An 18322-nucleotide genomic window follows, 5' to 3' on the forward strand; every position below is an offset into this window, starting at 1 on the left:
AGTTACTCAGGAGGCTGAGGCAGGAGGATCGCTTCAGCCTCGGAGGCTGAGGCTGCAGTGAGCCATGACCGTGCCACTGCACTCCAGCCTGGGCAGCAGAGCAAGATCCTGTCTCAAAAGAAAAAAAAATTTTTTTTTTAAAAGCTCACGAGGATCCAGATGGTGCTAATCCACTGACAGAGCCGACAGGTGACCAGGGGCTGGGGAGGGGGCGGGGAGTAACTTCTGATGAGTCTGGGTCTCCTTTTGGGGTGATAGAAATGTTCTGGAACGAGATACAGGTGATGGCTGCACAACCTTGTGACCCTGCTAAATGCCACTGAATCATTCACTTTAAAATGGTTAATTTTATGTTACAAGAATTTTGCCTCAATAAGAAAGGAAAACAAGACAAAACAAAAAACCCGAATCAGAGGCCAGGCATGGTGGCTCACGCCTGTAATCCCAGCACTTTGGGAGGCTGAGGTGGGTGGATCACCTGAGGTCAGAAGTTCAAGACCAGCCTGGTCAACATGGTGAAACCCCATCTCTACTAAATATACAAAAATTAACCAGGCGTGGTGGTGGGTGCCTGAAATCTCAGCTACTTGGGAGGCTGAGGCAGGAGAATCGCTTGAACACAGGCAGCAGAGGCTGCAGTGAGCCGAGATCGCGCCTTGCGCACCAGCCTGGGCAACAAGAGCGAAACTTCATTCCAAAAAAAAGACCAGGCGCAGTGGCTCATGTCTGTAATCCCAACACTTTGGGAGGCTGAGGCGGGCCGATCATGAGGTCAGGAGTTTGAGACCAGCCTGGCCAACATGGTGAAACCCCATCTCTACTATCTCTGCTTTTCTTAGCAAAGCCAGGCACTGGTTTGAAATAAAAGCTGGCATTATCGATGTCGGGCTTCCTCTTTCTCAGTCCTTGTGCATCCCTGCCCTTCAGGTTTCTCAAGCATCATTCATCCCAGTACCTTTTCAATTTCATCACATCTGAATGCCCCCTGCACTGTTATATAACGTGCTGCTCTGAAACAACTGCCAGTGCCTTCCTTAAATCTCTGTATTTTAAAGGGAAGCTTTACAGCTGTGCAAACACTTGCCGCAATTAGAAAGTACATATTTGGGCCAGGCACTGTGGCTCACACCTATAATCCCAGCACTTTGGGAGGCCAAGGCAGGCAGATCATTTGAGGTCAGAAGTTCAAGACCAGCCTGGGCAACATGGTGAGACCCCCATCTCTACTAAAAATACAAAAATTAGCCGAGCATGGTATGGGCCTATAATACCAGCTACTCGGGAGGCTGAGGCAGGAGAATTGCTTGAACCCGGGAGGCAGGGGTTGTAGAGGCTGCAGTGAGCTGAGATCGCATCACTGCACTCCAGCCTGGACGATAGTTTCCAGAGGTTGCAGTAAGCCAAGACTGCACCAATACAATCCAGCCTCAGCGACAGAGCAAGACTGTGTCTCAAAAAAAAAAAAAAAAGGACATATTTGAATAAACACTGTGAAAAATATTGATGTTGTAAGTTCTAACTAGAACCTGTTACTGCACAAGGCTTTAACTGGGAGCCCTGCTCTTTTTCTGTTAAAAGAAAAAATAAAAAAGGTTGATGAGTGTAGAAGGCTCTTCAAGTCCTCAGCATCAACAGAGACCTTCTCCTGCACGTGATGGCAAGGAGGAAAAGAGGATGGACCCAGAAGCTCTCTCTCACCTCCTTGGACCTTCTGAAGCCATCCCAAGCACCTGCAGGGACAGTGTCTTCCACAATTTGGAAAACGCTGCTTCTCATGCCTCCTCCGTGGAGGAGGCAGCCACGGAGCCGGACTCTGGAGGAATCTCAAGCAAGCCCTGGCCTACCCGCAGCCCCAGGTGGAGACTGAGGTGGGATGAGGCAACTTGTCAGCCCCCACCCTTACTTCAGAGGCTGAGCCTGCATGGACCCACGCACATGTTTCTTCCAATTTTATTACCAAACACACCGAGAGAGATCTTCCCAGCAATAAGTGGTAATTAATTTATAGCTTTATGGCATACCTAGCCAGATATAATTGCCCAGGATTACCACGGATGATAATTAGTTGGCTCTATGAGGCAAGTCGGACGCCCTCACGCAACAGGGAGGTTTGAGATGAGGGAGTTGTCTGAGTCCAACAGATTTCAAGGCCCAGAAAGGCAAAGCCATGGGTACCTTTACTCTTTAGATAACATGCCACAGAAACACAGACATAGGTGACCAAATGACACGTGTGCACCCACGAATGCCCACGATGGAACACCACGCAGCAATGAAGACGAGGAGCTGCAACCACTCACAACGTCACAGACAAATCGCACCAGGGTGCTAAGGGGTGCACAGGCCAGAAAAGGAGGGAAAGGAATCCAGGTTTATGGGCTATTCACGTGAAGATGCAAACCAGCTGAGCTCTGGGGCTGGACGCCAGGGCGGTGGGAGGACCGCGAGGGGCATCCAGGGCCTGTCATGTCTGTTTCTCGGTCAGGGTGCTGGCCAAGAAATGGTGCATTCACTTTGTGAAGTTTCAAACCGCACACGTCAGCCAGGCGCAGCAGTTCATGCCTGTAATCCCAGCACTTTGGGCGGGAGGATCGCCTCAGCCCAGGACTTCAAGACTAGCCTGGGCAATATGGTGAGACCCCATCTCTAAGGAAAATTTAAAAATCAGCTGGGCATGGTAGCAACCACCTGTAGTCCCAGCTACTCGGGAGGCTGAGGTAAGAGGATCATTTGAGTGATGGAAGTCAGGCTGCTGTGAGCTGTGATGGCACCACTGCACTCCAGCCTGGGTGACAGTGATACCCTGTCTCAAAAAAAAACAAAGCAAAAAACCCCCAAAACTGCATGAGTCATCTGGGAACTTATTTGTATCTATGTATATTTTATTTAGAAGCAAAAACTAAGCCCAGGCAAGACGGCACAACACCATCTCTACAAAAAAATTTTAAAATAAGATAAAATAAATTAGCCAGGTGTGGTGGTGTGTACCTGTGCTCCCAGCTACCTGGGAGGCTGAGGTCAGAGAATCATTTGTGCCCAGGAGGTCAAGGCTGCTGTGAGCTGTGATTGCACTACTGCACTTGAGCCTGGGCAACAGAGTGAAACCCTATCTCAAACATGTAAATAAAGAAAAGAAAAAACTTTATTGAAATAAGTATTGTAAAATTCCCTTGTGCTTTTGAAATTCTTTTGGCAGATGTGCTAAGAGAAGGCAGGGCACACCTCGTCCCAAGCCCTTGGAGGGGATGGGCATGTCATTTCTCTCCCTTCTCCTGGTACCTACACCCCTACTTACTACACCTTCCCTACTTTCAGCCTTGTGCTTCGAGTGGGGCCAGCTCACCCAGGAGCCCGCTGATCATGTGACACATGCCTGGCCAATCAGCATAGTCCACCTCAGCTACCGTGATTGGTTTACAGCTGGGCATGGGTGCCAGGCAGACCAATTAGAGCAAACCCTGGAACTTCTGCTGGAGCGAAGGAAACATAGGTGGCCCCTTTCTGCAGGACTCGGAGCTGGGCAGAGGTGAGCCTGGAGCCTCCACAGGCAGCCAGGAGGGAGAGCCTGCTTGGCAGCAAAGCCAGTCCGGCAGAAAACTGAGCTGGGACTTGGCAGAGGCAGCTTCCAGGCAACATCTAAGTTCTGGATTTGTGCCTAATACAGGGATCTGCCCTGGAATTTTTCATTACGCAAACCAAGAAGTGCCCTTTTGGCCTAAATCAAGTGGAGTCCAGCATCTGCCACTGCGACAGTTGCTGTAGCACACCTACTGGGTGTGTAACATACTCAACCTTACTAGCAGAAATCCCCACTGATACCAGCAAAGAATGAAGCAAGCAGAGGCCATTGCCCAGGCGGGCCAGACAGGACCAGGAGACAGCAGCGGGCGACCCAGGCCCCAGCTCCAAACCGTTTGCTCACAGGTTGCTCCATTCTGCCTGAAATGGGGGAAAGCATCCAATCTGTTTACAGTCCCTCCTCCTGACCCCCGCTGCAGACCAGTCCTTTCGAGTCACTGTCTCCAGCTGGAGGACGGGGCTTCAACCAAAAAGGCTCCCAGAAGGCAAGACACAGTCAAATAGAGGGCCGCTTCCGGTCCTACCAACCCTGTGACCTTGGTCGCATCCAGCCTCAGGCCTCGATTTCCTAAGTACAGAACACACTCACCATCCCTATATTCAAATACTGTATGAGTATCCATTACATGCGGGGCACAGTTCTAGAAGCTAAGAATAAAACCAAGAAGAGGAGCTTGGGGCCCTGACTACAGGGATGACAGTGAATGGAAAGGGCAATGAGTAAGAAGATAAAATCCACAGTCCATGATTTCAGGGAGCAATGAGCACCAAGAAGACAAGAGGAAGCCATAGGGAGCAGCGGGCAGGAGAGGGGGCAACTTTAGAACAGGAAATCAGAGGAGGCCTCCTGGAGGAGGTGGCATTTGCATGCAGACCAAAAGAAGGTGAGGGAGGATCCACTCAGAAGTCCAGATAAAGAGCTCTCCAAGCAGGGGAAGCAGCCCACGCAAAGGCCCTGAGGCAGCACTGACCTTGGTATATTTTAGAAAAAGGGTGAAGCCATCAGGGCTGGAGAATAATGAACAGGGGACGTGTCGGGAGAAATGAAGTCAGAGAGGCCGGTAGGGGCTGGATCCTGCAGGGCCCAGGGCCATGGTAGGAGTTTGGACTTCACTCTGAATACAGACAGAGCTGCCAGACATTTTGAGAGTACAGTGGCAATCTCCATATTTTTTGAGATGGGTCTTGCTCTGTTGCCCAGGCTGGAGTGCAGTGGGGTGATCACAGCTCACTGCAGCCTCGACCTCTGGGCTTAGGCCATCCTTCCATCCCAGCCTTCTACGTAGCTAGGACTACAGGCGTGCACCACTATGCTTAATTTTTTTTTTTTCTAGAAAGAGGTCTTGCTGTATTGCCCAGGCTGGTCTTGAACTCTTGGCCTGAAGTGATCCTCCCACCTTGGCCTCTCACAGGGTTGTGATTACGGATGTGAGCCACCATACCCGGCCGGCATTGTTAAAAGATCCCTTGGCTGCTGTCGGGAGTGCTACAGAACTTCCTATGATGATGGAAATGTTCTCTATGTGTGCTATCCAAGACACTAGCTGCTAGACACACATAGCATATGAGCATTTAACTTCCGGCCACTGCAACCAAGGAACTGCCTTTTAATTTGATTTTGTTTAAATCAATTTCAATTTAAACAGCCGCAAGAGGCCAGCAGTGACCGCACTGGATGGTCTAGGGGATGGATGGTACAGCGGCAATGCTGCGTTGAGGGATGGGCTGCTGAAAGGACTGGATCACCAGGAAGGACGTGTCCGTGGGCTGGACAATGAGGCGGGGGGTTGGAGTGGGTGGCAAGAGAGAGGAAGGAGTGAGGACTCAACCTGGAGGTCAAGCCATCTGGGCTTGTTGACACACTGGAAGAGCCGGGTGAGAACAGGGAATCAAACTGACACCCGAGGGTCCAAATTGAGCAACTTGAGGCGGGGGTGCCTCAGGGACTGGCACATAATTGAGACACACCAACAATGTCAGGGGACACAACTCTAGCAGCAATCATCACATCTGCCTAGCCGCCCACACCGCAGAACAAGAGGATGTTATGTAACACACAGACCCTCGCCAGCCTCTTTTCATCTCAGAATGGGTGAAGGGTCCTTCCCACCAAGCCTCACTCTCAAGTTCCAAATCACGGTGTGGGAGGGCAGAGGAACAGCCCCCTAGACACGTCCATGCCCTAAGCCCCAGAACCCATGGCTATGCCAGGTCACAGGGCAAAGGGGCACTGGGCCTGCTCAGCAGCTGCCTTGAAGGTTCAGAAATTGGGCCAGACACAGTGGCTCATACCTGTAATCCCACTGCTTTAACAGGCAGAGGCAGGTGGATCACTTGAGGCCAGGTGTTTGAAACCAGCCTGGGCAGCATGGTGAGACAACATCGCTACAAAGAGTTTACAAAAATAAAATGAGCTAGGTATCGTGGCCCACACCTGCGATCCCAGTTACTCAGGAGGCTGAGGCAGGAGGATCGCTTGAGCCCATGAGGCCGAGGCTGCAGTGAGCTATAATTGCACCACTGTACTCCAGCTCTAGGCTACAGAGTGATACCTTGTCTCAAAAAATAAAAATAGGCCAGGCGCAGTGGCTCACACCTGCAATCCCAGCACCTTGGGAGGCCGAGGCAGGCGGATCACTTGAGGTCAGGAGTTCAAGACCAGCCTGGACAACATGGTGAATCCCCGTCTCTACCAAAAATACAAAAAATTAGCCAGGTATGGTGGCGCACACCTGTGGTCCCAGATACTCGGGAGGCTGAGGTGGGAGGATCACTTGAGCCTGGGAGGAGGAGGTTGCAGTGAGCTGAAATGGCACCACTGCATCCAACCTGGGTGACAGAGTGAGAGTCTGTCTCAAAAAAAATAAATAAATAAACAAGATGGGGAGATTGTCCTGGGGTATCCAGGAGAGCACGATGTGGTCTTAAGGGTTCTTAGAACTGGAAGAGGGGCAGAAGAGGGCACAGAGGAAGAGATTTGAGGACACAGTGGATCAGAAGGATGCTGTGTTGCTGGCCTCAAAGGTGGAAGAAGGGCCCAGGAGCCAAGACACACAGAGAGGCCTCTAGAAGCCAGAAAAGGCTGATGCAGATTCTCCGAGAGCCTCCAGAAGGAACACAGCCTCCTTGATCTGAGTGCAGTGAGACCCACACGGACTTCTGAACTACAGAACTGCAAGATAACCAGTGCGTGTTGTTCTAAGCCATGAAGTTCATGGCAATTTATTGTGGTAGCAACTAATAGACCTGGCATTTCTTCCTTTTCAAATCATCTTCCTGCGGCCTCGTTATCTTCAGCCTAATGGGATTATCAAGAGTACAGAGGCCAGAGATTCAGCAGACAGCACGGGGCAGGTAAACCCTCAGCTGGCCCCACCCTCGCGCCCTCCCGCCATCCCAGCACAGGGGACAGCACGTACTGAACCTGCAGGTGCTGACGTTCTGAATTCCAGACTCCAGGCACGGGCAGAAGCCTTCGTTGGGTGGGTAGATGGACCCATTGGCAAACAGGGTTTTGGGAGCCACGAAGCGATAGGTGGGGATGCCTTCAAATACCCCTGGCTCCTTGTACATTAGCTTCATGGACCTGCAGGGGACAGACACAGTGAGAGGGGACACTCAAACCCGGCAGCCAGAGCCAGGCCCTGCCGAAGGCTGCCAAGATCCAGTCACTTCTCCCCACAGGCGCTACCACCTCCCAGGTCCAAACCGCCCCCATCTCTCACCCAGGTAGCTGCAGCGACCTCCTAACGGGCCTCTCTGCTCCGACTCTGCCTCCCTACCCACACCAATGTATTAGCCACAGCCAGAAGGAGTTTTACAAAAGAACAGAGGCCAGGCATTATGGCTCACACCTGTAATCCCAGCACTTTGGGAGGCCAAGGTGGGAGGATCACCTGAGCCCAGGAGTTCGAGACCAGCCTGGGGAACATGGTGAGACCCAGTCTCTAAAAAACAAAAATTGTTTTTGAAAGTTATGAAATCAAAAAAAAGAACAGAATCTATCATGCCCCTGCTGAAAATCTGTGGCCCTTTCTAGTCTAACCTACCGTTAGGATTCATTGTCCTTATCTAGCCCCCGCAGCGGCTCTACTCAGCCCTGCCTCACCTTCCTGTGCCCAGGGCCTCCCTGCAGTTCCTAAGCACACTCACTCCTGCCCCAGGCCCTTTGCATCGCTGCTCCCTCTGCCTAAGACCAGTCTCCTCTCGCATCTTCATCCACCAGACTTCAGCCCTTCAGTCAGATCTCAGTTCAGCTGTCACTTCCTCGGGTGGCAGCACCGTCCCCCACACCCACTCCATCCATCCTCCACCCGTTTATGCTCTTGCACTTTCTCAAAAGCACTTCTGAACTAGAACATGCACTGTGCCACCCACTCTGTCCACGGCAGCCACTCAGCACACGTGGCTGTCCATCCCACCCTTGACATGGGGCGAGTCCAAATTGGGATGCAAGTGTAGAACACATTCCAGATTTCTAACACTTGCTAGCAAAAAAAAAAAAAGAAAAAAAACTCATCAATAACACTTGAAATTATCCTATTTTTGATGTATGAGGTCAAACAAAATACATTATTAAAAATAATTTCACCAATTTCTTGTTACTTGTATTAATGTAGCCACTAAAAAATTTTAAATTGCATGTGTGCCTTGCATATTTTGATTTATAGGAAAGTGCCAGCTTAGATAATAGTATTATGTCAATGTCAAATTTCCTCATTTCAATAACAGCATTGTGGTTATGTAAGAAAATGTCCTCATTTCTGGAAAACACCCACTAAGTATTTGGATGTAAGGGGGCACACAGCCTCCAACCTACTCTCAGATGGTTCAGGAAAACGACACTCAGCGAGAGGAGGGGACGGGGGGCTTGACACAGCTAGTGAACCTGGGTGAAGGGGACATGGGGGCCACTTGTATTTCTCATGCAACTTTTCTTTAAGTTTAAAATTCAGCTTTTAAAAAGTCAGTTGGGTCCGGTGGCTCACACCTGCAATCCCAGCACTTTGGGAGGCTGAAGCAGGAGGATCCCTTGAGGCCAGGAGTTCAAGACTAGCCTGGGCAACACAGCGAGACCCTCATCTCTAAAAAATAAAATAAATAAATAATAACTTAAAACAGTAAAAAGTGGCCACACAGAGCAAAAGCACTGTCACTCTCTGACACTCTAGTGTTTGTGCATTTGCCTGAGTTGCCCTGATGGGACACAACCTCCTGGGGAACAGAGACTTGGCCCACCCTCTCACTGCCAGGCACCTGGCACACAGGGTTTGCTGGAAGGGCAGATAAGTCAAGATCCACATGAGTGAATTCCCAAGTACAGGACTTTTCCAGAGTGACCAGAATGGAACAAGACATAGCAAGGCCTCCAGAAAAGGGCTGCAGGAGCCACCCACTGTCTACTCTTACCTCACAACAGGGACCACGGGACACAGAGCTGAGCCTGAAGGGGCCAAGCAGAGCCAGCTATGTCTCAGCACCCAGATGGTCACGGGGGCCACCAGCCAGACGCCAGGGGGAGCCCACCTCTCGCCTCCATTTCATGGCCCCCTGTGACCTTGACATGTCCTGCCCCCTCCTCCCAGCCCAGCACCACCTGGCTCCAAACCACCAGCAGCAGCCTGTCTTTGGGCCGTGCAGAGGCACTGGCAGCTGGAGTTTGGCTCTTGGTGGTGTGGCCAAAGAGAATTCAAGCTGGTACCAAGGGCTACTGAGTCAAATTCACGATGAGTCAAATGCTTTCCAAGTGCACAGCCAGCACCACAGAATTTGCCCATGAGCTGCCCAGGAAACCCAGGAGGCCCTGCGTCCCAGTGATTACCGGCAGGCCTCAGGGCTGTAGAACTCCAGCGAGGACTCAGGAGTCATGAAGGGCGGCCACATTTGCCCAGCAGTTCCATTGATCATGTTGCACTGATCGGAATGCCAGAAGTCAACCTGGGGGGAAGCATCCAGACCAGACCCCTCAGTGGGGCCAAGGCCCCTTAATAAGGCCTCTCAGGTGCCGCACACCTAACCCACCCTGGTGCACACACAGCCACTCAATTCGCAATACCGGCACGGTGGGAAGCTGGCAGGCTGTGTAGACAGACAGACAGAATGCCTCCCACAGCTTCCCACTCCCACACCTCTGAATGTGTCACTTTGCTGGGGACTCAATTCTTTCATCTGCAAAATAGGCCTATCACCCACATCTCCAGCCTCAATCTGGAAAGAAGTGCAGTGAGCAGGTGGGGTGAGAGGTGGGGCGCGGCTGTGCTCAGCCCTCAGAGCGGAAGTCAACAGGCCCCTCCTAAAAAAAAACAATCGGCACACAGGCAAACTACTTAAAATCATAACGGTGGCCACCACCGGGCAACCCCGAAACAGCACCCATCAGGTTAACTGCTTCTGGGGAGCGAGACCCAGACTCGACAAGTCCAACTGCTCACTTTCCAATCTTCCGCAGGATGAGAAGGTTTCAAATCACGTGTACATGTACAGTATATTGGAATATACAAGCCACAATGAAGGTGAACTCCATCTATCATGAATGGCTACTGCTGGTCGCAGATGGTGATTCTGGCCACTCTGGGCACTGGTTGGGGTACGATTTGTCCCCAGCCCTCAGGGTCTTTGCAGTAACTACCACGGGGAGCAGGTAGTGGGAAATCGCACAATCATTTTCACACATATTGAGAAAAGGTCACGAAGGTGAAAAAAGCAAGTTGCAAAACAATGCACGTAGTATGATTTCTTGATGTTTAAAGAAGAAACAATTCCATATTTCTCTGTGTAAATACAGACGTGCACATGGGTAAAAACAGACGGGAAGAATATATCCCAAACTGGTAACTGTGGGTTTCCTCTGGGGCGAGGGGTAGGGATGGGAGGTGATACTGAGGGCACTTGTCTCTCTCTCGTATTATTTTGAAAGGTGAATCTCCTTTCTTTTTTTTTTTTTTTTTTGGAGACTTAGTTTCACTCTTCTCACCGAGGCTGAAGTGCAATGGCACAATCTCGGCTCACTGCAACCTTCACCTCCCGGCTTCGAGCGATTCTCCTGCCTCAGCTCATGAGTAGCTGAGATTACAGTCATGCACCACCAAGCCCGGCTAATTGTTTGTATTTTAGTAGAGACAGGGTTTTGTCATGTTGGTCAGGCTGGTCTCGAACTCCTGACCTCAGGTGATCCGCCCGCCTTGGCCTCCCAAAGTGCTGGGATTACAGGCATGAGCCATGGCGCCCGGCTTTCAAAACATTTTTGTAAGTAAAGAACCGAAAAGAAGAAAGCACTCCATTCCCAGCAGACACCAGGTGCTCAGTAAGAAGTCACTAACCCCGCCTGCCCCTCTGGCTGGTCAAGATTTAACCAGAGGTAAAATCCCTTCTCCAACTTTGAGAGTGTTCATCCTCCCAGCACCCTCTTCATGACAAAGGAAGAAGAAGCCCTGTGGTCCCTGCCATTCCCGAGCAGCCACGGCCTGGCCCACCCTCCCCTCTCCAGGGGCCCTCGCCTCTCACCCCTCACCTTGCTCAGCCCGTTCCACTTGTCCACGAGGTGGATCCTGCTGATGTTCTGGACCCCCGTGAACACCGTGAAGAGCCCAGAGTCGGAGTTGTTGAGCTGCAGACACAGCAGGGAACAGCATCGTTAAAGCTCGGGCCTACCATTGAGCTCGCCTGGTCTGAACATTCTGGGCTGAGCCCTCCTCCCCCTCCACCAGAAGGAAAGGGCTCCCGGCATCTGGTTCACTGCCACATGCCCAGTGTCTGGGGACTGAGAGGAGGCTTGGGAGCTTTCTAGGAGGAACGGTCCCAGGTTCTATGGCTGCAGTGTTCCACCTTCCCTTCCTAACTCCGGGAGAGCCTAGCTTTCCTCCCAGGTGAATGGCAGATCACCCCCACCATACCCTACTCCAGCATAAAATAAAACGGGGCCAGGTCAGCTCCCTGAGCAATGAAAAAGCAGAAGTGGCATGTCACTTGGGGGGACGCTTTAAGGACTGTGCACACGCCTTTCACCAGGCTCTCTGCTATAGCAGCCATATCTCTGCTATAGCAGCCAAGGAGGTGTGTGTCAAGACAGCCTCCCTTGGCCTGGGTCCCCAAGTGACTACCACAAGCGAGGGTGCCCCAGTCACCCACACTGGACGTGGAGTGCAAGCAAAGGAGTAAGTCCTGGTTGCTCTAAGTCATGGAGATTCTGGGACTGCCTATCACAGCAGCACAACCTGGCCTGTCCTGACCGTCACGGTTTGTGGAACATTTCTTGATGGGGGCCCAGGCTTTGGTGCTTCGAGAGCATTTCCCAGAAGCTGGTTTCTAATCCCAAAGACATGCAAAGCACAAAATGGTCTGAGTGACTAAAGGAAATATCTGGAAGTGCTTTGCAGGGTGAAGCACACTGAGGAGCTCCAAGGTTGCCCAGCCAAGTGGCTGCACCCATCACAGACCTCCAGGGCAGGACCCAGCACAAGTCCCTGGCCCAGCCTCCCATGTGTGTCTGTCACCTGCTCATGTGGAGCCAAGAATAACCAGAGCCACTACATAGGGGAGAATTAAAGGGGCTCATGTGCAAAAAGGGCTAGGTACGGTGCCCCAGGCACAGTAAGAGCTCAAAATGCTGGTCTTTATTTCCATTATTATTGTTATTATTAATAAATCATCACTCAACAGGATCCCTAAATGATATGATAATGGACAGAGAGCATCAGAAACTGCGAGTTACTACCCAAAGCCCACTCTCTCCTTACTCCTTCATAACAAAACCCAAACCATACTCAGAGTATCAGCACACCCAGCTAAAAGGCTACCTTTCCAGCTTCCCCTGGAGCTAGGTGTGGCCACGTGACTCAGTTCTGGCCAATAGAAAGGAAGTGGACGTTGGTTTTCTTCCTCCCTAAGAGGGAGGCAACTGGGACATGCTGTTTTACCCCCGATTCCTCCATCTGCTCCCCAAAGCCCCACCAATTCTTCCTTCCCGCTGTGCTACCTGGAATGTGATGTGATCGCTGACACTCTAGCAGCCAAGTTGGACGATGAGGTTATCTTGAGGATGAAAACCACATGCCAAGGATGGCAGAGCAGAGGAGTAGAAGGCTTCCAGATCACTTAAGACCATGAAGCCACCACACCAACACTGAATAGCCTACCACTAGACTGTTCTTGTGAGGTTTTCATCATATGTGGTCAAACGTAGATTATACTAAACTAGGGACTTTGTAATAACTTTCATTTGCAAAGCACTTCAGGATTTACAAGATGCTTTTACAGAATCATGCCACTTAGCCCAAACTTGCTAATTTACCCACACAACAGGAGCCCGTCACCCTTGACAAAAACATACTATCTATCACATGTAGCACCACAATATCCCCCCCAGCACTCTACTCTGATCAACAGAGACCAGAGAGATGGCTGAGGCTGAAGCAGTCCCAAGAACTCATTGAAACCTGCAGTGAGGGAGCCAAGGTCAGGGTCAGACCCTCCACGGACGAGATGTTGGCTCCAAAGCCCAATCAGTGACCCTACCAGGTTGCCAGGAGTCAAGATTAAGAGTCAGCTTGTGATCTTACTCCCAAGCAGCCATGCCCCCTTCTTCCGGCAAAGCCTCCAATTTGCTAAGCTAAGGCCCAATCACATCATTTGAGCCTGGATCAAGCTGTACCTGAATCCAATCCTAGCATTTTCAGTTCCATGAGCCCCAACATTCCCCATTTCACTTAAGCCGGTTTGAGTCAGGTTCTCGGCCACTTACAACCCACAGCTGCTAGACCCCCAGCCAGCTACAAAGTAAGCTGGTGACCAGTGTCCAGGCTGTGTGAGGGGAAGACAGGACACAGGCCTGAATCTTTGGCTTCTCACCAGGCCACACGTACCTCAGCAAATAATCCGAACTTGTCCTTGAAGGGGAACATGCCTGGAAAGTACTTGTTGATGAGGTTCACAAGGGGGTCCTGGTAGCCCCACATGATCTCCCCCACAGTGCGGTTCATGAAGGCACGTTCGCCGAGGGTGGTGAATGCCAAGGTCATGATGAGCTTCAGGGTCATGGGCTTATTCTCCATCATCACCGCCGCACCCTGCAAGGCGAAGGGACACTAGTGTCAGAGGCTGGAGGTGGCTGGCCCATCCTCCCTCGGCCCCAGCTGGGCCTCACGGCAAAGAGCCCATGAAACAAAATGCTGGGGTGCAGGAGGCCCCTGGAGTGGCCACGTGGGGCGTCCGAGACACCAGAACCACCCTCTGCTCCTCCAGTGCCAAGGCCACATGTGCTCCCAAGGACCCCTTCTCCCCCTTGCACCCCACTGGATTCAGGCTGAGTGAACTCCAGCCCCAGTCCCAGAGGTGGGCCTGTGGCTGAGCCCCCAACAAGACAGCCCCTTTTGGAGATCTCAGAAATGTAAATTGAAAAGGAAAAAAAAATACTTTGGCCAGGACTTCCAAACCAAGACAGGTGGACCCACCTGGGAAACTGAGAACCCACGGAGGGTGGTGGAGACAGCACAGGGCTGAGAGCCACCCACCAGGAGTGAGTCCTCACGCTCCGACCACCTCAGGGACTGCTCTCTGCACAACGGGCAGGCGGGAGGAGAGACAGGGGACGAGGCCAGGGGCGAGGTGGCGGGGGCCACAGGGCAGCCTCACCAAGACCAGGATGTTGGGCATGACGATGTAGTCACTCTCCGAGCCTTGGGACTTGGAGGGCTCAAACTGGAAGGTGCGGTACTCGAGGAAGGACACGGTGTCATTGTTGTTGAAGGTGATGTTGGTCTTGTGCCTGAACTCCCTGTGGGGGAAGCCGGTGGGTCAGACGCCTCGCCCTGCTATGTGGGATGTTTCCCTTGTACTCGCCTGCAGTGCCTGCCTGGGAAGCAGGGGCCCTGGATGTCTGTGCACACCTCCAGCCCCACAGCCAAAGCTGAGCTCGGCCCCTCCGCCAAATCTGTCCCTTCCTGCGCCTGCCCACAGCAGGACATGGTGTTGCCACCCAGCCGGCCTCGTTCTGCTCTCCCTCACCCAACACGGCCATTGCCTCTCCATATACAGAGGGAAGTAATCACAAGCCCTACTTCATGGGGCAGCTGTGGGGATTAAACATCCCCACAGTAAAGCAATCAGATACCCGGAAAGCAATCAACACAGCCGCCGGGTGCAGAGAAAGCACGAGGTAAACATTGACTGCCGTGACTGTTGCCGCTGCTGTCATTATGATCTCTCATCTCTCCAAGCCATTCTCCACCATCCAGAAGAATCTTTGAAAAATGGAAATCAGGTCGGGAGTGGTGGCTCATGCCTAAAATCCCAGCACTTTGGGAGGCCAAGGTGGGCGGATCACCTGATGTCAGGAGTTCAAGACCAGCCTGGCCAACATGGTGAAACCCTGTCTCTACTAAAAATACAAAAATGGCGGGGCGCAGTGGCTCAAGCCTGTAATCCCAGCACTTTGGGAGGCTGAGACGGTCAGGAGATCAAGACCATCCTGGCTAACACAGTGAAACCCCGTCTCTACTAAAAAATACAAAAAACTAGCCGGGCGAGGTGGCGGGCGCCTGTAGTCCCAGCTACTCGGGAGGCTGAGGCAGGAGAATGGCGTAAACCTGGGAGGCGGAGCTTGCAGTGAGCCGAGATCACGCCACTGCACTCCAGCCTGGGCGACAGAGCAAGACTCCGTCTCAAAAAAAAAAAAGTACAAAAATTAGCTGGGCATGGTGGCAGATGCCTGTAATCCCAGTTACTCGGGAGGCTAAGGCAGGAGAATCGCTTGAACCTGGGGGGCGGAGGTTGCAGTGAGCCGAGACCGCGCCACTGCACTCCAACCTGGGTGAGAGAGAGACTCCATCTCAAAAAAAAAAAAAAAAGTGGAAATCAGATCATGCCACGCTCTGGACCACAACCCCACTTTGCATGCAGGTTAAAATCAGGCTCCTAACGAGACCTCTGAGGACCTCAGCAAGGCTCAGGCCTCGTCTCTCCACTGTCTCCCTCCCTCGTAACCCCAGCCGCACAGGCTCTGTTTCCAGCCTTCAGACCTCTGGACATGCTCTGGCTGGGACTCTCTCTCCCCAGGGCTTCTTCCCACCATGCGGGTCCAGTGAGTGTCCCTTTGCAGAGGTGCTCCAGTCAGACCGAGTCCCATGGCCGCCCTCCCTCCTGCACTCCGGCTTCACAGTTTTGTCTGCACAACACTGATGGATGCCTGATTTCCCCTTATTTGTCCACTTCTTTACTCTCTCCCCATCAGAATGTCAGCTTGGTGAGGCAGGGCCTTGGTCTGCCTGCACCCCCAGCACACAGAAGGTGCTCAATCAGTGCTCACAGAATGAAGGAGTATAGAGAGCTTTGGCATTTTTACCCATTCTGTCCGCTGCTGGGTCCCCTGTGCTTAGAATGGCAGCCAACACCTAGTAGGTGCTCAATAAACATTTGTTAAATGAAAGAGCAAATGAGTGAATGAGTGAACGGAATGCAGGAGCTGACTCATGTTTCCTACTCCCAAACCTCACGCACATTTGCTAGGTTTTCATCTTGGCTTTCCTAGAACCAAACTGTGGGTCTCCAACAGCGGGAACACCCTCTGCCCACCCCATCCCTGGAACACCGTGCGCCGGGAGCAAGTCAGCTCTCCTCTCGGAGCCCCTACTCCTCCGCCTGTGAACTGGGAAGCGGGGGTGTGGAGGAGGGGAGGTGCTGTGAAGACTCCAAGAGGTAAGGGCGTTGTAACAGGCACATCCCCCAGCCGTCTCAGAGCTCCACGTGCATCCTGAGTGTCCCGATGACCCCATGAAGGGGCTCTTGTGTCTCTCCAGCCTGCAGACGGGCAAGCTGAGGTTCAGAGGGTTAAGTCACTTCCCCTAGGCCACAGCCAGGGATAGGGCAAGCAGAAAGCAAAGGCACCACTCTGTGGTCCCTGGGCCAACATGTTCCACAAACAGCCGACCCCTTCCCGTGCTGACTTACCCGGTCCTCTGGCCCAGACAGGGTGCGGGGGGTAGGTGTGCTCCTGGTTGTGCGTGTGTGTGTGTGCACGTGTGTGTGTGTGTATGTACGTATGTATGTGTGTATATGTATGTGTGTGTATGTGTGTATGTGTATGTGTATGTACGTATGTATGTGTGTATGTGTATGTATGTGTGTATGTGTGTATGCATGTATGTATGTGTGTATATGTATGTGTATGTATGTATGTGTGTATATGTATGTGTATGTATGTATGTGTGTATGTGTGCGTCTCTGTCTCTCACATATGCACCCTCCAGCCAGACCCGCACCATTGGTCCCTCCCTGCTCCATAAAGAACCTCTCTAGGTAAGGTCTGGTGACTCACACCTGTAATCCCAGCACTTTGAGAGGCTGAGGCAGAGGATCACTTGAGCCCAGGACTTAAAACCAGCCTAGGCAACATAGCAAGATCCCATCTCTACAAAAAAAAAAACGAAAACAAAAACTTCTCTGGGACTAGCACTTCCCCCGAGTATGCCTTGCCTGCTTCTGGAAAAATCTCTGGGGCTCAGTCAGCACCCTCCCCATCCTGTCCACTCTGAGACCCCGCCCCTGCCCAGCCTCAGCCGGCCCCTCCACCCTCACCTGGACACAGCCTCACCTGTACACGTAGGGCCCGCGCTCCTGCACCTGCGGCTTCTCGCCCTTCAGGATCTCGCTGGGGTTCATGACGTCAAAGAAGTAGACGGAGAGATAGAAGGGGATTGGGATCTCCTTCCACATGTTAAAGGACAGGCTGCTGGGGTCGATGCGCACGTTCTGCAGGGGAAGGGACAAGCATGCCTATGAGGAGAGTGACGAGGGCCCCACGCCCCACCACGAGGCTCCAGAACAGCTGCCTGAGCCCGGCCAGGGAAGGGGCTCCTCGGCGGTGGCTCGGGGTAGGAGGTGTGGGAAAGGCCTTCACACATGAGGCTGTCGCACCTGGAGCTTATGGAATTAAACAGGCAACCTATCCATGCTGTCATGATGCTTCTTAAAATACGTCGTGACAGCAATATGTGACACCAGTCAAGGGACTGTGGTAAACAGGGGCCTATGCACCATCTAAAGGGGGTGCCGGAGCTGAGGGTAGTGGATGGGCTCAGGGCAGGGATAGTCCGCTGCAGGAACATGGGCTCCATGTGGCCAGGTGAATCATTCATTCATTCAACAAGCACGCACTGAGCACTACCACGTGCCAGGCAGGTTCTAAGAGCTGGGGATGGGAGAGCGACCAGGACAGACCAAAAGCCCAGCTCTGTAGCGGGGGAAAGGGAGGCACCAAACAACTCAGGTAAAACGCATGCTACGTGACAGAGCACAGAGAAAACACAGCAGGGACTGGGGAGAGGTCGGGATTTGAGACAGAGTCATCACGTAAGTGAAATGTAGGCCAGGTGCCGTGGCTCATGCCTGTAATCCCAGAACTTTGGAAGGTCGAGGTAGGAGGATCTCTGGAGTCCAGGAGTTTGAGACCAGCCTGGGCAACATAGCAAGACCCTATCTCTATAAAGAATAATTTTATTTATTTCTTTTTATTTCTTTTTTTTTTTGAGATGGAGTCTCACTCTGTTGCTAAGGCTGGAGTGCAGTGGCATGATCTTGGCTCACTGCAACCTCCGCCTCTGGGTTCAAGTGATTCTCCTGCCTCAGCCTCCTGGGTAGCTGGGACTACAGGTCCCCACTACCACGCCTGGCTAATTTTTGTATTTTTATTTGTTTTTACTTTATTTTATTTTTTGAGAGGGAGTCTCACTCTGTTGCCCAGGTTGGAGTG

At 52.1% G+C, this 18322-nt stretch overlaps 1 protein-coding gene across 5 annotated transcripts in view; it reads right to left on the minus strand.

Moving 5' to 3' along the window:
* Positions 1–18322, minus strand: part of SCARB1 (scavenger receptor class B member 1) — an 88859-nt gene that overhangs the window by 21802 nt on the left and 48735 nt on the right. For all 5 annotated transcript variants that reach the window (XM_025401899.1, XM_025401898.1, XM_025401895.1 and 2 more), the window contains exons 2-7: positions 17165–17322; positions 14209–14350; positions 13440–13643; positions 11090–11185; positions 9401–9516; positions 6999–7165 (exon numbers count right to left, since the gene is read on the minus strand). In XM_025401899.1, the coding sequence (XP_025257684.1) occupies positions 6999–7165; positions 9401–9516; positions 11090–11185; positions 13440–13643; positions 14209–14350; positions 17165–17322 (883 nt within the window). The remainder of the gene's footprint in view (positions 1–6998; positions 7166–9400; positions 9517–11089; positions 11186–13439; positions 13644–14208; positions 14351–17164; positions 17323–18322) is intronic.

This window comes from Theropithecus gelada, chromosome 11 (assembly GCF_003255815.1).
Source record: "Theropithecus gelada isolate Dixy chromosome 11, Tgel_1.0, whole genome shotgun sequence".
NCBI classification, from domain to species: Eukaryota; Metazoa; Chordata; class Mammalia; order Primates; family Cercopithecidae; genus Theropithecus; species Theropithecus gelada.